The sequence below is a fragment of the Botryllus schlosseri genome, chromosome 6, assembly GCF_051294905.1.
Source record: "Botryllus schlosseri isolate E-star chromosome 6, Bs_hap1, whole genome shotgun sequence".
NCBI lineage: Eukaryota > Metazoa > Chordata > Ascidiacea > Stolidobranchia > Styelidae > Botryllus > Botryllus schlosseri.
In genome coordinates this window covers 25,855,958-25,883,571 of record NC_137241.1, presented here as the reverse complement: position 1 = coordinate 25,883,571, position 27,614 = coordinate 25,855,958, and the positions used below count along the sequence as shown (strand labels likewise).

At 38.8% G+C, this 27,614-nt stretch overlaps 2 protein-coding genes across 10 annotated transcripts in view; one reads left to right on the top strand and one right to left on the bottom strand.

Moving 5' to 3' along the window:
- The window catches only part of LOC145441827 (tubulin polyglutamylase TTLL5-like), a 30,301-nt gene extending 10,312 nt beyond the window's left edge, over positions 1–19,989 (bottom strand). For 4 of the 9 annotated variants that reach the window (XM_080319767.1, XM_080319768.1, XM_080319769.1 and 1 more), the window contains exons 1-22: positions 19,720–19,984; positions 17,780–17,889; positions 17,437–17,519; positions 16,826–16,932; positions 16,533–16,663; positions 16,390–16,472; positions 15,424–15,578; positions 14,277–14,378; positions 14,019–14,218; positions 12,417–12,498; positions 11,088–11,149; positions 10,807–10,859; positions 9,228–9,278; positions 8,276–8,502; positions 7,786–7,855; positions 7,586–7,721; positions 6,124–6,814; positions 5,301–5,424; positions 5,051–5,232; positions 4,086–4,271; positions 2,536–2,684; positions 1,025–1,318 (exon numbers count right to left, since the gene is read on the bottom strand). In XM_080319767.1, the coding sequence (XP_080175893.1) occupies positions 1,025–1,318; positions 2,536–2,684; positions 4,086–4,271; positions 5,051–5,232; positions 5,301–5,424; positions 6,124–6,814; positions 7,586–7,721; positions 7,786–7,855; positions 8,276–8,502; positions 9,228–9,278; positions 10,807–10,859; positions 11,088–11,149; positions 12,417–12,498; positions 14,019–14,218; positions 14,277–14,378; positions 15,424–15,578; positions 16,390–16,472; positions 16,533–16,663; positions 16,826–16,932; positions 17,437–17,519; positions 17,780–17,889; positions 19,720–19,853 (3,412 nt within the window). In that variant the 5' untranslated portion in view covers positions 19,854–19,984. Of the gene's footprint in view, positions 1–1,024; positions 1,319–2,535; positions 2,685–4,085; positions 4,272–5,050; positions 5,233–5,300; positions 5,425–6,123; positions 6,815–7,585; positions 7,722–7,785; positions 7,856–8,275; positions 8,503–9,227; positions 9,279–10,806; positions 10,860–11,087; positions 11,150–12,416; positions 12,499–14,018; positions 14,219–14,276; positions 14,379–15,423; positions 15,579–16,389; positions 16,473–16,532; positions 16,664–16,825; positions 16,933–17,436; positions 17,520–17,779; positions 17,890–19,719 lie in introns of all 9 variants that reach the window. The other 5 variants (XM_080319762.1, XM_080319763.1, XM_080319766.1 and 2 more) reach the window with 4 other exon arrangements.
- Positions 19,990–20,618: 629 nt separating this feature from the next.
- LOC145441837 (serine/threonine-protein phosphatase 2A regulatory subunit B'' subunit gamma-like) lies at positions 20,619–27,338 on the top strand. The gene is made up of 8 exons (XM_080319787.1): positions 20,619–21,090; positions 21,170–21,281; positions 21,402–21,527; positions 23,926–24,134; positions 24,345–24,533; positions 26,224–26,446; positions 26,684–26,788; positions 26,913–27,338. Exons 1-8 carry the CDS (start codon positions 20,825–20,827, stop codon positions 27,033–27,035), a joined length of 1,353 nt encoding a protein of 450 aa, XP_080175913.1. The 5' UTR covers positions 20,619–20,824; the 3' UTR covers positions 27,036–27,338.
- Positions 27,339–27,614: the final 276 nt, after the last annotated feature.

The window sequence follows — 27,614 nt, the reverse complement described above, 5'->3', positions numbered from 1 at the left end:
AGTACAGTAAACCGGCAACGATAGCATTAGCCAATATCAATTTAGGTGTTGGACTGCCAAATGACAACTAAGAGAGGATTCATATCATATTTTCAGTCAATCCAGTGGTGATGATATATTATGAATGACTCATAATAGAAAGGCATTTAAAATAGCATTTGTCAAATACTGACAGTCATGATAGTGTACACAACACAACTCAAGCTAACCCTAACTGTAACGCTATTCATAATCATAACACAAACTAACTCAATTATATCCAGGGTTGCCATACCGTCCTTATTAATCAGATTTGTCCATAACGATTTGCTTTATAAAACTCCATTGTCCATGGTAACATTGACGATACAAAACGGGCTTCAATTAAACCAGACGGGGCAATGAACTGGTGATTACTACTGGGTCAAAGTGCAAAAGTATTGACCTTTTATAGTCATCAGTTTACCAATTTTGCGGTTAGGCTACTCAAGAGGTTTTGACTATCCTTAGTTGCTGATCCATGTCGAAGGCAACCGTGGCTTTAACTATAACCTGATCTTATCCCTAACACTTACACGCTATTTTCAATAACTCATTGTTAATTAAGTTTCTATGTCTCGCTATATTTACATTTATCATTTTGCCATTTTGAATAGATATAAATCCATCGTGATCACATTCTCAGAACACGTATGGCAATTTTGGCATCAAACTGCACTAAAGAAGTGTTAGAGGTAGGAAGCGGAGATGGGGAGTATGCAATAAACAGTTTGATATAACTGATAACCGCACCTGATAATTCACAAGGCAAAAATTTCCACGGGATTTAGTGGTGCGATTGTAGATATACAATGTTCTTTACGATTCTCTGCTAGTTGCCGATGATTACTTCTGACGAGTGTCAGCCAAAAATATTTAGGTTTATTTCAATATGAATATATTATTCAATTGTATATTGACGTTCTGTACCTCCAAGACACTCTTCAGATTTTACCTGTCATTAAGTATTATGAGTATGCGTTGTGATAATTTCAAGGAACCGCACCTGTCACGTTGGCTTGTCCGTTCATGTCCCTTGCGCTGGAAGGTCTCTTCTGCGCTGAATTCTGATTCGCGACCGCGTTTGTCACAGACGTCGGAGGAGTGAGCTTACAGTTATAGACGTAGGTGGCTTGCTGCATGGAGCTGAAGCTCGGGTTGGGGTGGAGGTACGTGGTCGACGGCTGGTACGGGCTGCGCATTGATATGCCGGAGGTAGACCCGGACGGAGACGGAGACCGCATTCGCAGCGTTGAAAACGCGGACTGGCTTCGTCGGTGCAGGTTCAACTCATATAAGTCTGGAAATTATCAAAATCCAAATTGAATAATTTGCGAAATTGCAAATTTATCCCAATTATCGTGCAATCGTCATCTGTCCTGTGCAAATGATGTCTGTAGACTAGTGATAAACAGCAACAAAATGACTTCTTTTGAAAATAACACGATACTACTTATGTAGAAATTGGGTTGACTGTTATTATTTCAAAGTGAATTTTGCAACTGCCTTTTTTGAAATACGTGGTTGTGACTTGAAAATCCGCGAGTTCGATTTGATTTGAGTGCCGAAAATTCATTTTCGTAGAGATATGTGGTGGCGAATGTGATAATAATGCGTAACGCTTCCGACGACACATTTGGGTATGATCGCAACAAATATGACATCAAAACTGGCAAACAATTTTTTAATGAACTTCTAATGTCAAACCTGCTGGGGGGTCATTTCTAACAAGCAGCTCATCTTAAAGTTATCACGGAAAAATGATTATGTGTATCACGGGAGAAAATGGATTTTTCTAAACATGGTCACCGTGATTGACCTCACTAATCCAACTTTATATTTTTTCCACAATCTTCAACAAAATATCTCTGAACAGCAAAATATATGTATCAGAAGGCTATTGGTGATTTAGCAATTAAAATGAGTCAGCACAGTATATGATGTTTCATCTCAGGCGGCCATTCTGTTGATGTGGGTTCTGGAATTGTGCTAATAATGAAGCGAAACTGCCTCGTGATTTAAAAAGAATACAAATTAGATTATCAACTATTTTGTAAATTTGAAGGCTTTAGTACTTGCACTTGGAAAATAGGGCCAGAAACTGTTGAGAGTGAGTAAAATTAGTACATTATGAATGCAACCCGCTCCATATTATCCAAGGAAAGTTGTAAAACATCAGTTGAACATGATTTGAACTTGACACTAAACACTGAACACAATAACTTGACCTCGATTCACAACACTAGGACTCAGACTCAATCCTATGCACCACGGCTTGAACTCGGACTTGGCTGCCATGCTGATATATTCCCACCATCGGTACCAATTGAATTAAAAGGGCACCGCTCTCCAAATATGATGTGGTCTCAAATTAAAGATAAGCCATCTACAATCAAATGGTATCATCTTTTTATCGGACCAAGAACAGCGTCAAAAATTCCGACTGACAACATTCCACATGACAGTAAAAAGCACTTGACAAACACGAAATGGCAGTTGGAGAAGATTTTTTCGCACCTTCCCTGTGCTCCTCCGATTGGTAAATGTGTCCCGTGTGTACCAGGGATTGCGTCGACGGAAAATGATCCACGGCCGACATTCGACCTCTGGTAGCGAGTCTCGAAGTCGACGCCACTGTCGACGGGGTCGAGACTTCTCTCTTTTCCCTGCAAAACAATAACATATTGACACATATGTCGGGTTAAAATCTCAGGTTGGCAATGCAGCTAACGATACGCGCAAAATATCCATAATTTGCGACCTAACTCAGCTAGTTTGCAAAGTGGCAGCAAATGAAACATGTATTACAAAGCTACGCACTTTAGTGGAAATGACAACCAGTAAAGTCGTGATCAATCAACAGCATTGCTACAAAGCACGGTTGTAACCAAGTCACAAGGTTCCGAGTCACAAGTCAATCTCACTTTTATAGTTTTGACTCGAGTCAAGTCGAGTCATTTTCAATTCACCACAGAGTCAAGTCCGAGTCATAGTGTTGTGACTCGAGTCCGAGTCCAAGCCATTATGTTCACAGTTCAGTTTCAGTTCAATCCGGTTCAACCCACTTTTTTCAACTCTGCTCGAGTGTTATAGAATCGCTCGCATTCATAATATCGTATTTTCCTCTGGCCCTGTTCTGCAAGTATCAGGAATGATAGACGAAATGCCAATAATGTCGTAACTTTACTATTCTTCGAAGCTCTACAATGAAACGTCTGTTTTGGCCGACCTAGCCTTGAGTCATATGACTCATTTTAAGCATTTGAAAAAATGGCTCAAGTCATTACAACCCTGTCACAAAGTACAATGAAATAGGTATGCTTGAATAAATGCAACGTAATCTTTAATGCGATATAGAACAGGCCTTATATTCTTTGTGGCCGCATAAAAACTCTCCACATTTGACGTCACAATGAGTGATACTCGTATTGATTACTATTGAATAGTATATTCATATTGAAATGAACCCGAATATTTTCGGCTGACACTCGTCAGGGGTAATCGTCAGCAACTAGTAGAGAATTGGAAAGAACATTGTATATCAACAATCGTATCACAAAATATGACGTCACCAGCGTGAAAGAGAGAGCGTTCAATGTACTATTTTTAGGTGGTACACAAACTTTTTTTGTTGACAGAGTTTTGGTTGGTGTATTTTGATAAAAGTCGACTCCAAGGCACACAAATGGAATTGTGAACGGCCCCGTTCAACGATTCGAAATCGGTCGCCTCGATAATTATTCGCACAAATCGGATTATCTAACAGATGTTTGCCGATGGCAGAGTGCGAATAATTATCGAGACGACCGATTTCGAATCGTTGGACGGGGCCGTTCACAATTATTGAAGTTGTATATTGAAGTTCTGTACCTCCAAGAAGCTCTTCGAATTGATTACTTTATTCAGAATTGAATTACATATGTGCTCGACTTCGCCCAGCCTTGGTCACGGAAATTTTAAGCCAGGTAACAACAACTTCCAAAATCACTTGATACTTTCTTAGAAGTTAAGGAGGAACGAACAAAAATTATAAGCAGCCTTCGGCTACAATATCACTCGATAAATACCTGGACTTTGGTTTGCTAGCGCCCAAAAACACGGAGGCCGACTTGTTCTTGTGAGTGTAAGTCGTGAGGACTTCTTCCAGTTCGGGTTCGGAGGCGGTCAACACGAAATATCTGAAGTCCGTTTCCTTGATTTGCGTGTGCTCTTGAACGGACTCGGTCCACGCCGAGGCGGTTTCCTTTTCCAGACTGAAAAAAAGAGTATCCAAATTTAGTCAGCAATACCCGAGCATTCGAAAACCTGACTTTCGGAAACTCATGAAACATTGTCTTACAGGAATTTACGTTGTATGCCAAAACGGGCATCGCTAGACCATGAAATATTTCGTAAACTGCAAGTACTCGTGAGGAGCAACAAATTTCAGTAACGTTTTTGTCAACTTTACTTCTGTTTTTATCGCTAATGACAGAATATTGAGGCATTCAGATAATGACCACTTATATCCAAGTAATTTTAGACAATAAGGTAATGCAATGATTGTTTCAATATCATAAAACAAGGTACCGGTATTATTGCTATAATATTTTCATGGACATTGCTGAGATACAAATAATCTGTTGTCTAGAGTGGAATTTTAAACGGCTAATATAACAAATTTTCGAGGAAAAAGACAATATTTTCTGGTGATATCAAAATGTGACCTATATGAACCAGAACTTTTGAGAAAAATATCACATTCAAACCTCCTTTATTTGCAGTAAAACTCCAATTGAGTAATAAACTAGTACTTTTAGTTCAACAGGTGTAACTGTAGTTCAGGAAACGCCATATTGCAGCGTATTCACCAGGAAGACGACTAATATAGTCCTATATCAATCTAATACTACGAACTACCCTGTCACTTGAAGAAGTTCTAGGATTGATGGCAAATTATTGTCAACAGAATATTACTATGGCGACAGGTTTGAATCAGACTCTGACTTTGATCATACAGATCAAAAAATATTCGGAAAATGTGTTCACGCACCCTAAACTTTGCTTGTGTTCCAAGACGTCCGTTTCCTTGTTATAAATATGCACGAAATCCCCGAGCTGCTTCGCTAATATCCGCTTTCGGTCGGGCAGACTAAGCCTTCTGCTTGGCACCACGACGGCAAACGACTGTCGCAAGTTTCCGGCGGCACGCTTCAAAAATCTAAGCACCAGGTCCTGAATAGTAAGAACGGCCGGCGATCGTTTAAAATCCGAAATTATCTGGCGTCAAAGGGGGCACAGACCATTTGCTCCTCTTGCTTTGTTACAGTGTCGGTATTCTCTTGCGTGTGAGACTCAGATTCAGACATCAAACGTTGTTGCACTCTCGACAAATAGGCGGAGAAAGCCTGTCTCGCCTGTACCTTCCTGAATAAACCGAAAAAAATCATGCATTAATCAGCGGTGATACTGATAATGTAGGCTTACCACCCGAAATGATAATCAAAAGGTGGGAATCTGTGAACTGTGACACTTTACGCGTACAATACAATAACTTGTATGCTTGTATAGTAAATAGTTTTATAGACCAGTTTTACTATCGTTTAGTTGCTTCTAGATTCATAGATAACTTCGTCGTAATGATATAGGGCCGTGTCATTGTTATACGTGACTTTTCTCAATCTTTTCAGAACATGACGGAAATAAAAATTCAATGAAGAACACGGATGAAGAATGGGCTTACCAGGGCATATAATAACTTGGTTAACAAGTTATCGTAGGCCCCGTGCATACTTTTACGATCAGGCAATATTATGGTAACACATGGTGCACTTGGAAATGTTTGAAAGACTAACTTTCGGAATACTTCCGCCTGTACTTGAGTAGATATTTACTCTGTTACTTCTACTTCCACTTGAGTGCCAATGATAACTGCTTAGCCCAGCTCTGGTCACAGTGTTAGGCTACTGCTTCTAAAATGACTCCACGGAGCACCGAAATTCGGGAAGCTCTCGCCGAATGAACAGTCCGTCATGAAGACAAGGTAGAAAGGACTCCTAAATATGAAAGGCAAACGAAATCCTGCCAAACTAAACCGAGAGTATCCACCGTAAAACATAGCCCTACCCGAGATTTCCTCCAGATTTAAGTGCAAGCAGCACGTCAAACGCTTTCTTCTGCTGCTTTGCGCTTCTAGGCGTAGTGGTGCTACCGTGTTTAGCAGACGATGGTACAGGGGTAACCTGTTTCTGACGACCATTCCTTGCCGACGTTACATTTCCTTCATCATCGTCATCAGACTCTGATGATGACTCAACATTTTCTGCAGTCGTCGCTGAAACGCCGTTTGATTTTGCTGAGTCGCCAGCCTGCGTCGCACTTTTATAAGTGTAAGTCCTCTGTGACGCAGCTTGCCGCTGCGAAGTCGCTTCTTGGGGCTTGTCTGGTTTTTTCGCCGATTTAGCAGTGCCCGCACGCGACGACAAACTCGATTTACTGCCAGACGTAAGAACCGATGACCCTTGCGACGGAGGTCGTGCCTGTGACTCTTTGCCGCGTACGCTGGCGTACGCAGACTTTGTGAGCGGGTTCAAATCTCCGGCCCCTCCCGCGGATTTAGCCGGCGCCGATTTTCGTGCTTTCGCGACGCTCGATATTTTTGAGGACTGCGCTGAGGCTGACCTTTGATCTTTTTTCGTTTTTGAATCGTCGGATATCTCGGAGTCGGCGTCGGATTCATTTTCGCCAGACTCGTCACTTTCTTCGTGTCCTGTTGTTTTTCTCAAGTGACCTTGAGCCAGGGTTTTGTTGTCAACGCCTGTAGACAATGATAACGTTATATAAATATATAAGAAGAGCTTTTTGGCGGTAAAGAACTTCAATATACAATTGAATAATATATTCGCATTAAAATACGACCAAACATTTTCGGCTAACACTCGTCAGGGGTAATCGTCAGCAACTAGTAGATAATTGTATATCAACAATCGTATCACCAAATATGATATCACCGGCATGAAATTTCGAATAAACGAGTGTCAGCCAAAATTATTCGGGTGCATTTCAATATCAATACATTATTCAACGTTAAATGTCCTGCTAAAGTTCGACGAAATAATACCTTCATTTTTGAGAACCTATTCCCACAAAGAGTATAAATTGAATTGAAGGAGCTCTGCACTCTAAATATGACGTGGTCAAATAACTGAGATGAGATTTGGAAAACATTTTGGCGGCAGCCATTTCCTGTAGAAACTCACCGTATTCGAACTAGAGCTAAAACATTTTTAAACAATGCACCATTGCACTCTGGCTGCAGACATACATATCTGTCGGATCGAGGTGACAACTCATGGCATTTCTTCACTGTCGCACTTTCTCGACCATTTCTTTATTAATTACATAGAAAATATGTGATGCATCACACACTTTGCTTCAACTTGCTCAACTCGAAAAGTTGCGACAAGCCGTAATTAGTACTCCGCTGTATTTTTTATGAGATCGTACATCGATTTCATAAATAATACTTGAAGTTTGAATTTCAAAATTCACATCTATACTGTACAGTAAATATTGAGATTCAACTCACCGATCGGCGTCTCCTTTCTTCTCTTCTTAGTCACCGTCTTTTTCGTTCTCTTATTTTTTAACGTTTCGAGAGAGAGAAGCTTTCTCTCGTATTGCAGAAACCTTTCGGACATAACTCGGTTCCGTCCTTCCAGCATCTGAAACGCATAACCAGCCGGGTTTAGCACAGAGTCGAGAAATTAATTCCAATTTACAACACACCGGTCCAGCAGCAATGCTTCTCATCCTGGCCACGGCACTCGAGTACGCGCCAGACACCTTCGATCGAGCCCTGGAATAGTGCGGGTTGGATTCAAAATATGCGAGGATTCCTATCTGATAATTTCGACGGAATGACACAAGCACCTTGAAAAACGACTTCATTTCAAGTGAATACGCAAAATTGTAACACGAAATACACAAAGGAGGTTAAAGTAGTCAGCATTGATACTGAAGTTAAAGTAGAGCCGTTAATTTCTACTCACAAGCACAAGTAGCAATTACTAAGCCATGTCAATACTACTGCAAGTGGAAATTGAACTGTGAAAAGCACCAAGCAACTAGTTCGAAGGGTGCCATAATGCAGACGTACTACCTCACTGGCCAGCTCTGGAGTTACAAATGATTAATGACAGCTATACTATACCTTACACCAAATTTGATCCTATATAATAGTGTGAACGTTGACATCTACATTACGAGACCACATTACCTTTCGGGGAATAATTTCTGGGCCAGCATCAAGTTGTGGTTCGATTTGTACTCCAAGAACGAGCCGTACAACTCCCACGTTTCTGGCGTCGGAAAGATCCTGATAAAACTGCCGCGACGCTGGTACTGCTCTTTAGCCATCTTCAAAATCTTGGTTTCCTCGTTGCTCAATCCGGACGCGCCCGGCTCTTTAGACCCGGACGCCGACACCGGTCTTTTCACTTGACTCTACGTCGAAAGATCGCACAGAAATATTGACATGGAACTGTGGAATTTATATATCAAGTGTCCACCCAAAACACCGCAAACAGCCGTGCGTGTTAGTTGTGAAACACATGCTCATGATTGACTTGGTGCGAAAATCAATGAAAATTCCGTGTTATTGAAATGCAGAGTAGGTAAATCATTGCATAAACGATGTCCAAGTTATGTTGCCATCGCTTATACCAATGGCTATTAACCTTTGCGAACCTAACAAGCCCTTATTCTATCTACCTACAAGCCCACATTTTGGCCGTGTCACAAAACAAAATCTTCCTTATTACATATCAAATACATTACCATAGAACACTGTTGCACAAAATGAACTGTGCATCAACAACAGTGTAAGAATTCAACCGATAAAACCTTGTTTTCATACAAGACAAAAAGATTGCAAATATTTACTGCAAATCAGAGTGAATTATGCTGTATGAGTTGGGTGTGTGTCTTGATCTACAGCAAACCCCTGACAGGCTCAATCAAGCCCTGTTAAAAACCATTGCCTTATACAGATGTTCTTTGTGCAATGACATGCCATGCAGGATGGAACGGAGAAATAATCTAGTTAGGTTACGAAGAGTAGAATGACCTGGTAGGGTTCATTCGTCAAAATGCAACCATCTCTGCGTGGTAAGCTACGGCAGATCCAAATGCAAGCGTTACAAAGACCACACCAACTCTTCACAACTTACCCCCTGCATAGAGGAGACCCCACTCAGGCCTTTTGATGCAGAGTAAGGTCGCTGGGTAAGGAATTGGAACAGACGTTAAAATTATGCAGTGATTGGAACAAATAAAAATGTAAAGATTCATATATTTTCCACAAGTGCTACTATAATATTTTCCACGCCACGAAACTTCCAAGAATGGTGGTTCTCTATCTTGTTATCTTGTGGCCTCTTGACCATTGTAGACAACGCATGTTAGCCTATTGAATATCTTATCAAAAATAATCATGTGCAAAGTCAGCATGTAACACCAAGTAAGAAAGCTATATTTGTTGAGAATATTATTGGATATTAAAATGAAGAAAATCAACTCTACTACGTACAAGACACATTTACTTCGGAGAATGGTAACTATCACAAGAAAGATGTGTTTCATACACAAGTATTCAAAACAGTTCAATGCCAACTTGCATGATAACAATGTTTATGTTAGCAATAGTTTACAAACCCCACATAAAGAGAGGTACAGAGCTTCAATATACAATTGGATAATATATTCATATTGAAATAAACCCGAACGTTCAATAATCACTACGAATATATTACTGAATTGTGTATTGAAACCCCATTTAGCGGATCCCGCCATCAATGAATGCCCGCTTGAGTGAGATCAACTTTCAAAAAATTCTTCATACCTTCCCCCACCCATAATAGTAACTCCAATTAGCCGGGCGTCTCACATTACAAAAACCTAGCAAGTGACACCTTTCAGACGATATCGAATGGCTCAACCGACAGATTTGAAACACTTTTCAAAACGCTCCATCCGCCCGATACAACCCAAGGACATGACAAGTAGCTTGGCGACAATTGTGTTCCAGTCACGGTAAAAGAACATAAAAAAAAACCTCGATATGTACCAAATGTAATGAGATCCCCACAGCAGCACCGGCATTATTGATACAGAATCGCTATCAAATTATTGTGTATACACCAGTTTACAGATTTATGAGTTATTAAACGTATAGCTCAGTCGACATAAATACAGTGTTATGTCAAAGGATACGGCATATATCTGTATCAAATTCAAACACAAAAGATATGGCCGATCCCATTTGAAATCATACATAATAATTACAATGGCATGACATACTGACTTTCACAGATGATTCGTCAACGCCTTTACGCAAGCATGATCATAAACCAAACTAATATCAATATTACATGATCAAGAGCATTCATTTTGATAATAATTATATTTATGACATGTAAGATGAAGAATGATGTGAAAAAATCGGAAGCTAGCTGTTGTGATGTTTAGAAGTGATAGCCATGTTTACTTAGAGTTTTGACGATTCAACACACGTAGAGCAATCAATCAATCATAAATTATCTTTCAACATCACCTTGTCTCCTTCATATCAAATTGAATTTGATTTACAAAGTTGCCATGCATAATTGATAAAAATAAAAGAGGGTGGGCGATATTGGTTTATCTAAAAATAAAAGGGATGCATGTGGTAATTATTGATGATTGTCGGAGTCTCAAAGAAATTACTGTGTGCTGAATCGCATAAAATGCACACCAACAGCGATTACCGACCCTCATTTGGTCTTTTTTCTGCCTTCTCGTAAGCGGATCGACGCATTGAAAACCTGTAAATACAGGGAACGATATAGACTGCAGGTATTCAACACAAAATGCATAATGTAGCATAGCGCTTTGACACTGGGGAAAAGCCCAAATTGGTCACCAGTGTAGTAGCATCAGTGTTCACTACAAAAGCACACTTGAGAGCACCAGACATGCACTTGTTCAGCGACAGGACAAGTCCACAAGTGCCCTGAAAGTGCCTCACATGAAAATAGGAAAGTGGCACTTACCGACCAAACTGAAGAAGTCTGAGACCATACAAGACTTGATCTTCAAATCGAGAGGGGCATCGCTACAAAAAAGCAATATGAATGTATCACCAATTATTATTAAACCCCGTAGTTTTGTTATCATTACCGGTATGTTATTCTACAATCATATCATGAAGGGTTTGACCCATTACGCAAAGATAGCATGGCGATAACTGATCAGTGGAGTGATTTTTTTTGCCTAAAAAACGAAAGATTTGGACCTAAAAACTCAAAATTTTGACATTTTTTACCTTAAAGAACCTAATTTTGACAAAACTTTGTCCTCATGCATGTAAATTAGGTGTTTTCGCACATATTGTTAGAATTGTACTACTTATCCTCATATCCGGATGGAACTGTTTGTCCTTACGAAGTAGTTTGGCCTGAAAAACTTTTTTGACTTCAAAACTGACCAGCTTTTACATAAAAAAAACTTTATTTTAACGAAATCTCGACCTATGAAGAATTTCAGTAGTTTCATCACGCATTATGGTAGAAATATTTAAAATTTGTTGTAGTGCAACGAAAGATACTTTCCTACATTCTCTCGGGTAGAAAGTAGCTTGCCAAGAATGGAAAAAGAAAGTTCAACAACAGCAGATGCTGGCTGACAACGCTGAAGTTGTGCGTACACTGATGATGACACACCGTGTTGCTCCATTCTGACAATGTTGCCTGCATCACAATTTTTCATCATGCTCTTCTTGATATAGGAACAAATGGCCACTTAGTCTTTGCTTCAGTCATGATATTGCAGTGTGTTAAGCATAACACCATGTCAATCTAATCGTTTCATTTGACCGTTTATGATTCACGAAGGGCAGACAATGGGCCGTCTACAACGGTAGGCCTATAAAGTAGGCTACAAGCTGTAAAATGTCAAATGATAAGTTCACCGACAGTGTAAACTTCTACGACACAAACGAAATGCAGGTTGTAAAAACATTTTGACTTTGTAAACAATTTTTTGACCTAACGCTACAATTTTAACAAAATTTTGACTTTTATTCGCCCAACTGATCGGACTTGAATTATCTACAAATGTTGATATTACACAAAATACTACATACTTTCTACTGGTAAAGGCATGGAATAAAATCCTGTTTAGAACTGTGTCGTATTTCGGCCATAGCCAAAGTCAAGTCAAGCTGATATATAGGCTAAGTCTAATTTCTCTATAATCCTGGTTTAACCGAAAGTGGCATATTTGTAGGGTTACGAATGATGTCGGATCAGAAACACATTGCGGTATGGGTAAAAACCAGATGTGATAAGTAGACTGGATTTCTTTGAAATGTATTATCATACCATGCAAGCGAAGGTGACAGGTTTCCTTCCAAGAGCCACGGCTTCAGATTTTCGTCAACCAAAATATCGAAGCCGTACAATTCTGAACATGAAACCGCAGCGGTTTTACTTGAAAAACTCGCAGAATTCAGATTCGATAAATTATATTTGCGTGTCGTAGAACCATTCACTTCGAAAAATTACAATACAAGGCGTCAAAAAGTAAATCAGTCAAAATGAATGTTTCATAATGCGAATATCAATTCAGCCCGAATAAAACAAAGCCACGCGAATGATGTGGCCGAATTCGGGCAACTCATCTTTACAAAACCATGGAAACGGCGTCCTGTAATTCTCAAATTCAAATATTGAATCAAGGCAAGGATCACCGCACGATTTACAACCGCAGAATGACGGACGTTACATGCTATAAATGACTCAAATATTTACACAGCAGTCATCTATATTACCCTCAAGTCAAAATAAATGGATCTCGTATTTTCAAACTTAGATCACGGAACATTCGCTGTCGATTGTCGGCAAACAATGGACCGTGTACATAGTAAAAAGAATTGCTTCTGGTGACAAACACAAGTGGCGTCGTTCGGATCAGGAAGTCAAGACGAATCTGCTAAATGTGTGACTTCTGATCCACTTTCTTTGACAGTGAAGAAAAATGATGCCCGGGTGTATTCAAATGCCAACTAGTAACAATTTTAAGAATTCATGTCCTCTGAAGACAATATTTGTCAAGTGTTTATTGCCGCAATCTTGAAATCAGTCATATTCAAGACAAAATCGTCCGCTGAAATTTTGTTTCAAGTTTTCAAGTAATACACTTTGCTTGAGTTACAAGAATAAGATAACTTATACGTCACAACTGACAATGATATCAGGTACACACTGGGAGTAGCTTAAACCGCGACACCCGAAAGGCGCCCCTCCTAGTAAACAAAAGTCTCGAACCACAATACAACTTGAACAAAAGCAAACAATAACAATCTCCACAAAAGAACGGGGGTTCCATGAATTTCAGGATCAAGGAATGCGGTGAATAGGCACTTGTCAACTAAAAGTGAAGTAATTGTTACGGAGTTAGGGCATGTTTGAATTGCCAGGAATGGCACTACAATGCTATATATTCACGGTGACGAGATCTGCTTCAGGATAGGTGTATTTTTTTACCATTTTTTTAACCAAAACCAGCTTTTCAAACTATGATTTTGACACGAAAACATATCATCCTACTAATCTCACCAGTTTGAGGTTGCAGAAAGTAAATAGTATTCAGTTAACTCAAATTTGACATAGATAATAATCAACAATTTGAGATATACTTCTATACCTTCATGGTAATATCCTCAATAAGACCAATTGCAAACAACTACCATACACAAAATTATAAAGTGAGATCATTGAAAGAAATATCGGAACTTGGCACATACGTGAGTCCGCACAATTAACATTGGAAGCATAAAATAAAGCTAAAATTATGTTTCACACAACCCTTGCTTAGGGTGATTCAAGCTAAGCTGACACTTATCTTTGTATAATCCCAGATTTAAAAACATGATATCTGGCATTATAGATTTATGTACACAATATCAAATATAATCCGCTTACCCATACAATTTTCTCTGTGTGGGACAAACATTTTACAGGCCGTTGCTATCGGTAACTCGGCGGCAATAATCGCTTTGATGATGACCGCCTCAATTCTTGACATGAGCCCCGTCGTGTCGATGCCCTCTTGCTTCAGATATCTCAACATGGCGCTCATACTCCATTTATTTCCGTAGTCTTCCACGTCAGGATCTTCACATCTGAATATATCGTTGTTAGCCATACATATATTTAGCATTTATATGAAAAATGAAGTACCTGACGTAATCATGACTTTTCTTGTTAATTGAGTAATTTGTGAGATGCATCATCTGATTTTTCAAATGCCGATGCGTCTTTTCGTATTTTACGGTGGCAAATCTAAAAATTAATATACATTCAAAAAGGTATCCTAACATGTGAATTCTCTGAGGAAGAAAAGCAGATATCCATGTCTAATTAGATTAATTAAAGCGAAATACCAGTAATCTAATACTAATCCAATTTGTGAAATGTTCATAAGCTCTAATTTCAATTCTAATCTAATTTCTGGTTCTCCTGAAAATGCTCCAGGAGAACTGTGTAGTTTGAAACCAGTTAAACTTGATGTATATGAACAGACATTGGACATTATCATGCTTATGAGCATGAACCTTGATTTGATATGAACTAAAATTGATTCCATTGTATTTCTTTCTCCAAGTTTTTGCGAATTCAGTAGTTCCAATTCTAACCTCATTTGGAAAATCCAAAATTCTTCTAGTTACCCATCTCTGATTGCAGTTGCATTCCAGTGAATTCAACATCTTATTTCACTTTTACAGTCTCCGCCATTCACCAGACAGATTACAGTAGAATGGAGTAAGTAGCAAAAAATATTTTCCTTCCCGTTCACGGGGGCTGCTGTCACAAAGAACTGTCGGGATTCAAACAGAATGGGTTCGTAATTGGGGTCAGAACAATTGCTACCGTTCTCAGTAACCGACGATGACCTTGCCAATCATGAATAAATTGAGTTCGGGAGTCCATGTATTCCAGAACTCATACACCAAATGCCAAAATTGCAATTAAAATGAGCGTGCATTTTACCCCAACAATCAATACTTGCTCGCATCAAATCAATGTTGCACCACGATCAATAGAGATTACTATCAGCAACTGACTATGTTTATGCTTTGCTTAATTGAAGGGTAAGGAATATGCTATAGAGTTATACGCGAAAATACCCAATTATAGATGTATCGACAACTTCAGTTCAATGCATAGGCCTATTGGAGATTGTAAGCCGCAGTTAATGTGCAACAGAAAAGTGCAGTCAACAAGAATTAAATCCTACAGACGACATGACAAGAATGAGTGATGATATTAATTCACAGTAACAAACTCCATCCAATCATGTCCGATTGACAGGCAAAGAAACACTCACCTTGTGAGCCCTTCCTCAAAAAGGTAAACGATCAGAGGGTCATACGAGGTCACCGCGATATACACTCTGATGTCAAACTTGAAGCCGTCGATGAGCAGAGGATTCGAAATGTATTTGCAAACCATGATATTGTCCTCCAGCGGAACTTGGTTGGGCTGAAATAGTTCCAGTCAGCATGTAGCCGCATAAAACGACACCAATCCAATAAGTATTAATCAGCCACTGCTACCGAAATCTAGAACTTTCACAAAAATACCGCATCTCATCCAACAGGTGCAAGTTTCACATTAAATCCTACAAGAATTGGAACTCTGCATGAGTCAGGTTACGCAAAAGTCTACATTTACGATTGAAGCAATTTCTGACACAGCAGGATTGCAAGACACTACCCACGTCTTTGGCACCAAGGAAAACATCATGACATGTAAACAATCACTGCTAGTAGCTTTGCAAAAGGAAATCTTAAGTTGACAAAATTGATTCGTCATGATTTCCACCTGGTTAGAGCACTTAACATGATCATTCAGTTTTTGAATAGAAGACAAACGCTTATGCCTCGAGAAAAGGCTTTCACCTTAGAACCAGTAAATTTATCTCACTATGAAAATACATAACAAAATCAAAACGAATCATGAGATTGAGCAGCCTTTGATGATATGATCTTTCACTATAATTATATTATCTTGACATGGAGTTATGAGTTACAGCAGTCTAAATAAATTTGTTGCATAAGCAAGCTGACCTAGAGAAATAATATGTCTTGGAGTGAGGCTGTGTGAATATATAGCATCATTCAAAGCGGTGAATTAGTCCGCTAAATTTCATTGATTCATTCCACAAATGAAATAGTAGACAACCAAACCACTAGCGAGCAACACATGCCATCAATGAAAATTGAACCTCCAGGGACTCCACAACTACCGTGTGCTAGTTTACAAAGAATGTCGCTTGCCCGAATCAACTTACATTATTGATGAGGTAGATGCCTCGGCCTCTGGACGAAGCGATCGGTTTAACAATCCACGGACCTTTATCTTTCGTATAAGCAGCTGCGAAAATAATTATTCATAGACACTTCTAAAACTTGAATCGTACGCGACACAACTTACCACAAAAATCTTGATACTCGGAAGGCATTAAATAACTTTTCGGCATGAAATCAAAATGTTTCGCACCCTTTGTATGTGCCATTCGATCGACGTTTTTGAATAGCCGATCTTTACGCGTGATTTCATATGATCTAGATGTCGAACCAATTTCATACGATATACAATTGAATAGTATATTTGTAGTATAATTGTATATTGAAGTTCTGTAGGCTACCTCCAAGAAGCTCTATAATAGGATATTACGGACATCAAGTCATGCGCAATACAAGTTATAATACAGAGTGCAGTCATACCTGGGGAAATGATTAACTTTTTGAAAATCTTGAAGACTGCGCAGAGAAAACGGTTTCAAGTGCGCCCCGGTCCACATCAGGTTGAAGTCAGGACTGTTAGGGTGAACCTGTGTACAGGACATCCTTTCAGAATAGTTTCAAATTGCAAACTTTAAAACCACGAACCGGTGCGTGGTTAATGCAGATAATCGTTAGTGCTCGAGTAGAATTAGAACTAACGTTGTAAGTTTATACTCAAAACCTACATCATAGTATCAAGTATTATTGAATAGTATATTCATATCGAAATGAACCCGAATATTTTCGGCTGACACTCGTCAGGGGTAATCGTCAGCAACTAGTAGAGAATACAAAAATACATCGTATATCAACAATCGTATCACAAAATATGACGTCACCAGCATGAAACGTCGAATACGAGAGCGTTCAACGTACTATTTTTAGATGATACATATCAAGTAGTAATAAGACCACACAGACACAACATGCTGTGATTAATATGATAAAATGGAAAATGATAATAAGCTAGGTAGCCTACGGTAAAGTTTGTACTCTATTGATTTAAAGACCTACGAGAGTACGGGAGCAGAAAATCAATACGATAAACTCACCTCATGGAAACCATATGTCGACAGTACGGATCGCACAAGTTTACTTTCGGTCTTCACCATCTTGTATGCGAGGTGATATTTTTCTGTAGAATTATATACAGTTGTAGATAAAGAGAAGCTACCTAATTTGAGAACTAACAATATTTATGAAATACCAAAAGGTATATCTATGTTAAATTATGATAAAAATTTTGACACCACATGAACTGTACATGAAACCGCAGAAATTAAATCTTGATGTTATCTATTATCAATCTACATAGTCCTAACTACCCTAACCACATTTTAAGTAAAAAATATATAATTTTACATTCAATTTTTTTTTCTCTGTGGATAAACTTACCTCCGATAGCCTTCAATCGTTTATCTTTTGAAATCAGGGATTCCGGTCGAAACATTATAAAGGCGGTCTTTTTCGAGCCAGTGCCCGTCCACAGAAGACTTGTGCTCTCTCTGCAAGGCAATAAAATCGGGCATTAGTAGTGGTCAGTGGATACTGACAACTTCAATTCAGCAAAAAAATACCCATCCTAGGTTGATCAAGCAAATATTTTGTGGATTCAATAACCTTTTAGTTAACATGTACGTAATCAAAATACCGCTCCCGTTTTTCTTCAATAAGCGCATGAAAAATCTGTTTTGTCTTTGATAGACAATAAATGTGACCCACACATCACGAACAACATCATAAAACATCATGAACAAGAAGAGAACATAGCTATCCCTTAGCAAGATTGTAGCTGTACATCCAGTTAACATCACTGCCAGTGGCGATTATGTCAATTGTATTTATCAGACAAGCCATGAGAATTCACATCTCCCTTTAGACATGTTACACTGCTCAAAGTAAATAATGCAACGTGACATGGTCCCTAAATAACGCTTATGTATCTGACATGAAATGCATAATGCTATTTGAATATTGTGCCACGTTATGGCAATCAGGTATTACTGAAACAATGCATAGGCTTACTATATTGTCTCTCAAAAAGCTCGAGTATATAAACTGTGTGTTCTCTTGTTCGAGAGACTCATTTTAATGCAAACCTACTTCAAACATACCAAATATATCTGTAGTAAGTAGGCATAAGCTGTGGAGTGTGGATTGACGCCAGTTAGGTGTCTAGACAGCTTAACCAAATATATTCAGATAGCTACTTTATTACTTCAAGTCCTAATCATTACAATCATCTTTATTCTGTGAAAGAAAGCATTATTTTCCCCCCATTTTTTCAAATATTCCGGTACTACCAATGGTAGGCCGACACAATATTGTTCACTTTACCTTATTTCACTGTTATTGTGAACATATTGACAAACCGCATAAACTCAATTATGATTCTTAAGTTTAAGGATGCCGGTGTATAGCTAAAACGGTTTCGCTATTTAATATATAACACATTAAACGCCTACGATAAACACTGAAAATTTCAAATGAGCTTCGAGTTCATGCAGGGTTGTAATGACTCGAGTCATGACTCGAATCGAGTCTCGATTTTCTGATGACTCGAGTCATTTTCTCAAAATACAGAAATGGCTCGACTCAAATCAATATGTGTATTGACTCGAGTCATTACGCATGACTTGAACCTTGAAGTCACATGACTCGAGACTCAGATGGCCAAGATCGCCATTTCATTGTAATTTCGAAGAATAGTAAAGTAACCACATTATTATGATTTTGTATATTGGTACTGGTACTTGAAAATGCGACCAGAAACTGCTAAAAGTGAGGGAAATTAGCATATTCTAAATGCGAACCATTCAATATCACCAAACAGAGTTATAAAAATGGAGTTAACAAGACTTAACTGGAAACTGAGAAGTCAACACAATGACTTGGACTCGGACTCGAGTCATAATACCATGACTCGGTGGTGAATTGAAAATGACTCGACTTGACTCAAGTCAAAACTATAAAAGTGAGATTGACTTGTGACTCGGAGCCTTGTGACTTGGTTACAACCCTGAGTTCAGGTCAACTTAACATACTTTGTAGCTACTGTGGAAAATTACAGTATTGGCATATAGCGCTGGAAGAAAAAGTGTGTTGTAAAATGATGAAGACAGGGTTATACCAAATCAGCATTACGCATTATGCATTTAAATTACAACCAAATTTTCCTCTGTTGACTGCGTGGGATGAGAAGATTCCCGCATGGCTCAGCGGTGCAAATTGTGGATTAGCACCATATAGCATTTGAGCCATTTGTGGAGAACGGTGCGGAAGTCATCTGACTTATTATAATTATAATTTTGTGTATTCAAAATACAGAAACTTACGATACTCTTCTTTCATCTTCTTCTTCCTCTTCCTCACTTGTCTCATCTCCGGAAGATGTAGGAGTTAAAGAGCCAGAATAATCCGATGTTACCTCCGAAGTGACTGGCATCCTAGCGGCCTCGACAGCATTCATGAACTCAACTCAAAATAAACACCACACACAACAACTAAATTATCTACAAAACTGGACTGATAACAATATGTGGATATACGGCTTCACAGATTGGAGCTGTCGATCAAAATATACAAACACAACATGTCATGCGATCTCTAAACATGTTATATAAACCTAACTAACTGAATATACCATAATGTTGGCAACCATCAACATGACTGGAGCAAATATGCCCGGCGTTCTCCATGGCAGTCTCCACAACAAAACATTTTGGGATACAGTGCAATGACATAAGAGCCATACCGGTAAATAGACAGATTTGAACATTTATGACTAAAGTAGTATGTGTTGGAAGAAATATCAAGTTTTCGCGTTATTTACAATGTAAATTAATAGAAACTTATCCATAATGACATCAAATATGGAAACAAATTCAGAGATTAGCGTCTTCTAGTGGCCACAAATGTAAACGATAACTGGTTCCCTGAGCAACTGTTGAGTTTACTGCAGTTCAAATATTATGCAGCCATCCATGAATAATGAATAAATTTTATCGCGTGAACTTCATGTAGGACTAGGAGTAGAAGATGACAATATGTAAAATACCATACCGACAGGGTGTATATAATTAAGGTTTTCTGTTACTCTTGGTTTCTACCACACCGTACAGTCAGTAATGGTTGTAGTAATATATTTTCTTTCTCATTCTAATTTGAATTATCCTTATTTGAATTAGATAATTGTACCTGTGATAGCATGGCATATGAAATAAAACCCTGGTCCTGTTCGCACTCTGTTCCTACATCGTAATCTGATGATGTATGGGCTGGGTTTATGTCTCATTATTACCCATGATCAGTTTTCTGTTTTGCTCGCATGAGTGGTTACTGGTCGTTTGTTTATACTTTTTTACTTGGCAAGAAAATTTTAACTACTTATAATCTTTCCGTTGTCTTCAAGCGGGAATAAATTCCAAGGTTAGGTTGACAATGGACTGGAAAGAGAAATTAAAAAAATATGTCACCAATAAAGATCCCGGCGATGATAAACCTGAGTTAACTGAAGACGCCAAAACTGCGCAAGAGCTTGATCAATTCACAAAATTATACGAGAATTGGAAAAGCGGATATTCTTCAGAGCCATCATCATATAAGTCCATCCCTAGGTTTTACTACAGACTTCCTGCCGAAGATGAAGTGCTTTTACAAAAGTTACGCGAAGAATCGAGGGCAGTTTTTCTACAAAGAAGAAGCAGGTAGGCGACTAAATGTGTTCCAATATTCCTCATTTTCTCACCGAAGTTTTACATTTTATAATCACTTCATTTTGCATAGGGAACTCCTTGATAACGATGAACTCCAGAACTTGTGGTATCTGTTGGATAAAAATCATACACCACCGGTTTCCGGCGATGAACAAATGATAAATTATGAAGATTTTCTTGAGGTATCTTTATTTCATTACTTGATAGATAATAGATTTCCAACTGTTGTGTGGCAGAATTTGTTTTACTGACATCAGGGCCTTGTCCACGCTGAGGTAGTGCTGATTCCTGATCATTTCCAGGTTGGAAAGAAAGCCAGCAAAAAGTGCAAGCAATTTTTCTCTGCAATCGTTTTCGGAAAGTTATATCAAAAGGACCCTCTCGGCAGGATATCGATCTTGCAATTCTTCAATTATGTTATGAGAAAGGTAATAATGGTAACTCCAAGATTTCAGAACTTATATAATTGGATTGGGGTGCTTTTACTTTGTGCAAATCAGTTGAAACAACTGTGACAGTTTGCTCAAAAATAGTTAAGGATTTTGGAAAATATTCCTCTCAGACCCCTCACATCACGATTTTTAGCAGCAATGGTGCTCTTTTGTTCCCTCTGAGAGATGCATCTGAAATACAATCGTCACTGCAGTAGAGGTGATCGGCCGTACTACTGAAGCAAAAGTACAAGTAAAAATTCTTGTCAATTACAAGTACAAGTAGCAATTTCCTAGAGCTTTCAAAACTACTTCACGTGGAAGTAGAAAATTGAAATTACGATAAAGAGTCAAGCCAGCATCAGTAGTTATATGAATGATCGGATACTTTTAGCATTTAGTTACTTGATAACATACCAGGGTTGTAATGACTCGACTCGAGTCGCGATTTTCTGATGACTCGAGTCATATTCTCCAAAATACGGAAATGACTCGGTATTGACTTGAGTCTCAGACGAAAAAGACCGACATTTCATTGTAATTTCGAAGAATAGTAAAGTAACCACACTGCTGGTATTTCGCCTTTTGGTACATGTACTTAAAAACGTGACCAGAAACTTAAAAGTGAGGAAAATTGTCTATTTTTAATGCGAACCATTCGATATCACCAAACAGAGTTATAAAAAGTGGTTTTAACAAGACTTCAACTCGAAACTGAGCAGTTAACGCAATGACTTGGACTCGGACTCGAGTCATAATACCATGACTCGGACTCGACCCTCTGCTCGCTGGCTTGGACTCGGACTTGACTCGGTGGTGAATTGAAAATGACTCGACTTGACTTGAGTCAAAACTATTAAATTGAGATTGACTTGTGACTCGGAGCCTTGTGACTTGGTTACAACCTTGTAACTATGTAACATACTAATTCAGGGGTTCTCAGCCATTTCTTGGCTGTGGCCCATTTTCCGGTTTCAAAATGTGCTGTGGCCCACCTATTATCTAGAGTCATAATCCCGTTAAATGCGCATTTTACTCTTAATATACCGATGATATTTAAATGAAGACCTTCCGGGACATGAAATCGCGCAAAGCGCGACGAAAATTTTCAAGTTGACGACCAACGAAATAATCTTTCGCTCCCTCGATCTCCCCCAATTTGTGGTTTGGGTGCGGCAGTTACGGACCTGGTAGATCATAGGCTAAATCTCCTGTGTATATTATGATCGTCCGCTGCTCCTTTCGAGTCGCGAAACACAATGATCAATGATCCACTGTGCGATTAGAGTTTTAGTTCCACTATTGTGGGGAATAATATAATCATTCTGGGCCAGCTTCAAACAATTCATTAATGAATGGGGTAATACAGAGAAGTGGAAAAGGAGTTCTTTTAATATGCATGCTGTACAATGTAGGCTACATTGTATGTCTTATGTACCAAACCAAATGGAGTTGCGATGTCATAATATCCAATCCAGTGATAAAATTAATTCACGTGAGTCTTACATTATGTAGCCTAAAATGATTTCAAGGCCGGACATTTTAAACTGACTCCAAAGATTAATGCGCTCCGCTAATCCTCAATCCATTACGATTCGTTGAAGTGGTGAAGTATACCTTCACCAGAAGTTGCTAATAATTTGCAATTATGGCTATTTTTATCGTACAATAATACGACCTGCCGAAGTACAGTAAATCTATACATCAATGATCAATTGCAGTTCATTACGAGTTTATTGCACAACCCTTTCTACGGCATACGACATATGACCCTGCTGGAGTGCTTGGTTAGTTCAGCATTACCGTCAAGTTATTATATACTCCAAAATATTTTAGTTGCTCCAGCCGTTGGTTTTCATAACCAGTAGAGAAAGCCGCCGGTTGTCCCTCCCGTTTTCTACTTGTACACTGGTACATACGTGCCACTACGTATCCTCAGAGTCGGATAAAAAGGTTTATGAATATATTTTTAGCGTTTAACATAAAACAAATATAGCTAAACTTACATTAATTCTAAAATTTTCTAAATAGGTTTGCGGCCCATCTCAAATGCTCCTGTGGCCCACCACTGGGCCATGGCCCACCCTTTGAGAACCCCTGTACTAATAGGTACGATATATTCAGTTACATTGATATTCATGTGGCGCACATGACAATTTTACTGATGATTGTAATGCAAACTTATCATGAACCACTCTCTACTTTTCAAACTCGAAAGTGTGAAAAGTAGTTTTGCCCAAGAAAACTGTTCAGTAGAAGTAACACATGACCGCTTTAGTACGCAAACAAGTAGGCATAACCTATATGATCACTCTAAAAAATATAAGTTCTTCTTACTGACTGCCCCTAAGTATGCCATGCCCCTTGATCAAACGTATCTTTCATTTTTACTCAGGTTTGGTTGCATCAGACCAGAATAGGTCTCAGCCTGTATGATGTCGCGGGTCAGGGTTATCTACGCGAAGCCGATTTAGAAAATTACATTTTGGAACTGATACCCACTCTTCCCCAACTAGACGGCTTGGAGCGATCATTCTATTCGTTTTACGTTTGCACAGGAGTCCGAAAATTTTTCTTCTTCCTGGACCCGATGAGAACGGGAAGGTATTGACACATTCATATTACTCATTCATATACTCCAATATTCAAAATTTCATGCTGGTAACGTTATATTTGTTGATACGATTGGTGATCTACAATCTTTACTAGTTGCTGATGAATGTCAGCTGAAAATATTGGGTTTATTTCAATATGAATGTACTGTCCAATTGTTCTGTACCTTTAAGAATATCTTCAAATTATTCTGTTATTTAGAATTAAGATACAGGATATTCTCGCTTGTGGTTTTCTGGACGATCTGCTCGAGCTACGAGACGAGGAACTTTCTAAAGAAGTCCAAGAAGCAAACTGGTTTTCGGCACCGTCTGCGTTGAGGGTTTATGGACAGTATTTGAATTTGGACAAGGACCACAACGGAATGTTGAGCAAGGAAGAATTGGCGAGGTTTGAACTTTTTCTTGCTTCACGTTGTTGGGATTTGATATGCTCTTTTTGATTTGTTAATCAAGTCTTGTTCAAAATGTCTATCCCAAATGAAATCAAATTGACCAATTGGTGATACGATTGTTGATATACAATGTTCCTTTGAATTCTCTACTAGTTGCTGACGATTACCCCTGACGAGAGTCAGCCGTAAATAGTCGGGTTTTTTTCAATATCAATATATTATTCAACTGTATATTGCAGTTCTGTGCCTCCAAGAATCTCTTTGAGTCGATTATATTGTGATTTTAATTTGTATGTAATCAATTTAATAGCCAAAGTGGTGCACTGACTGTGTGTGCTCACTGCTCAGTGATGTAACATTTTCAACAACTTCTATGCTACTTGAGTATGCCTAGTTTCCAACCATTTTTTACTTGCGCCTGATTAGTTTACATTTGTATTGACAAATGTATCATCTCTAGGGATTAGGTGAAGGTTTGATGAAATAGTGATGATACTGCAGTGTTCACTATTTAGGGCAGGGGTGTCAAACATACGGCCCGCGGGCCGCATCCGGCCCGCCAGACCATTTCATCCGGCTCGCGAAGCAATTCTGAGTATATTAAAATAATGCTTATATTATCCAGCACATTTGTAACAAATGTTGAGATTTTTTGCAGGAAATACTTCTATTGAATATTCCTCCAAGACAGCAAATGCCTATATAGCATGTTCAGTTCATAGGCAACATTATGTTGTTTTTTGCGGTATTCATGGTGTTAGTCGACTACAATGGCCATTTACACCAGGCCGAGATTCCATGTTTGATTCCGTAATTGCCGACTGTTAGCACGGCTCACTTCCAGACTTCTGTAAGACACCGCTTACGCGGATGAGATGATGAGGAGGAGCATAGATAATTCTCCAACATCTAGGTTGTTGTCGTTCTGGAGTCCTACCCGGATACCACCGACTACGGCGTTGTGGTTTCACTCTCTCTAATTCGAAAACGCCAAATGTGCGCACTGATTTCAGAGTTTTGTGAAAAAACGGAACAAAAAGTAGTTATTCCCATAATAGAAAACGCCAACACGGCACCGGTATATGTAGTTTACATAGAAGATATACATCAGGTACACAAATATATAATCCAAATATCAATGATTGCGCGGCTGTGTCACTTTTCACCCAATAGGTCCCCGGACTTTGAGAGAAACCCGACATGCGATTTCATAATAACAACCTAAATTCAAATGTCCGTGTTTACAGTTGAATATCTTGTATTTCACACAGCGCATACGCTTGGCTGACGCCCTATTACTAATACAGCAAAGGGAGCATAGAAATATGCCAACTTATATCGTCGTTAGCGCCACTGTTTCATCGGTTCTTCAACTGTATTCAGCAGAACAATCATAATATTTTCGCCAATTCTATAAATTGTTCGCGATTAATGGTGTTGCGACGTGATAGAATAAAACCTTTATGAGCCGTGTATTATCCATATGCTTGGTACTAAAATATTTAAGTGAAAAGCAAGGGTAGGAGGTAATATTTTGGAATCAGTTGACTGGTCCGGCCCGCGGGTGATTTGGAGCCTTGAATCCGGCCCGCGACGCAATCTGAGTTTGACACCCCTGATTTAGGGGATCGATGATCTTTCAATTTGTTTACCCTCATAGGCATCATCATTTTCTCGATTTTCCAGATATGGTACCGGAACTCTCACAAAAGTCTTTTTGGATCGCGTCTTCCAAGAATGCTTAACATACGACGGCGAAATGGACTACAAGACCTATCTCGACTTTGTCCTTGCTATGGAAAATCGAAAAGAGCCTGCCGCTCTTCAGTACCTATTCAAGCTGCTTGACGTGCAAAATCGCGGATACCTGAATGTGTTTGCTCTCAACTATTTCTTCAGGGACATCCAAGTGAGTTTGATGACGATTAAATACTTTGCTAGTTCCAAGTATTTGATTATGTGAATTTGTTGATTGAGGTAAATTATGTAATGTTGAACCATCAAGTTTTGAATTCATTGACCTGTATTGTACTCGTAAATTTCATAACTATATGGTATTGACAAACTGAAATTACAGTATTCCAGGTGTATGAATTTATCTTTGTAACTTATGCTACGGACGGTTTAATGATGTTTTCAACTTCAGGAAATGATGAAAGTCCACGGTCAAGATCCAGTCTCGTTTGCTGATGTGAAAGACGAAATATTTGATATGGTGAAGCCAACTGACCCACTCAAAATTACATTACAGGTAAAAGAGTATAATGTATCAATAAATGATAAGAATTGGTCGAGAAAGATTTCATTCTGGAATTCAGTTGTTTGCCTTTGAAACAAAGTTTAACCAACTAATGTTGTGTCCTAAATTCTCTCAGGATCTGATCAACAGCGGCCAGGGTGAAACAGTGACCAATATATTGATAGATCTGAATGGCTTCTGGACCTATGAGAATAGGGAGGTTCTGATTGTGGAATCGGGAGCAGATGACGATGTGTGATCGCATATGGATGGATCACGTTTCACGCAATCGAGGCATGTTTTCCTCTGGGATTCCGCCGCGACACTACAATATGGTTATGTTTACCAGTTGTTACAAATGTGACCTTGATTCGAGACAAGATTTTTAAGGTTGAGGGTGTATCATTGTGCATTTCGTTTGGCATTTATGACGCAAAGGTTGATGTCTTTATTTCAAGTTTTCAAAATCAAGAAGTTGCATTGAATGTTTTAATTATGATTTTATAGTGTACGTGCATATATATTTCAAAAGCAACCAAATACACATCTGGATATTTTCAAACTGGTCTGTTTATTTAGGGTTACTGTACGTCCTCCTTTAGGAGGATTTGACCTCCTTTTTCACAGAATCCAAAATGTCCTCCTTTTTGGCAGTTTATCCTACTTTATAGATTTGACAGGCAGAACTGAAAAACGCCATAAACGACGCTAAATCTGGATTTTGACGTCAAGGATGACTAAAAAGCTTAGAGCGGATCTTCCGGGAGTCAATCTAGTCTAGTCAAATTGACAGCATTTCCAGTCAAAATTTTCAAATTACCCGTATTCTCGTCCAATT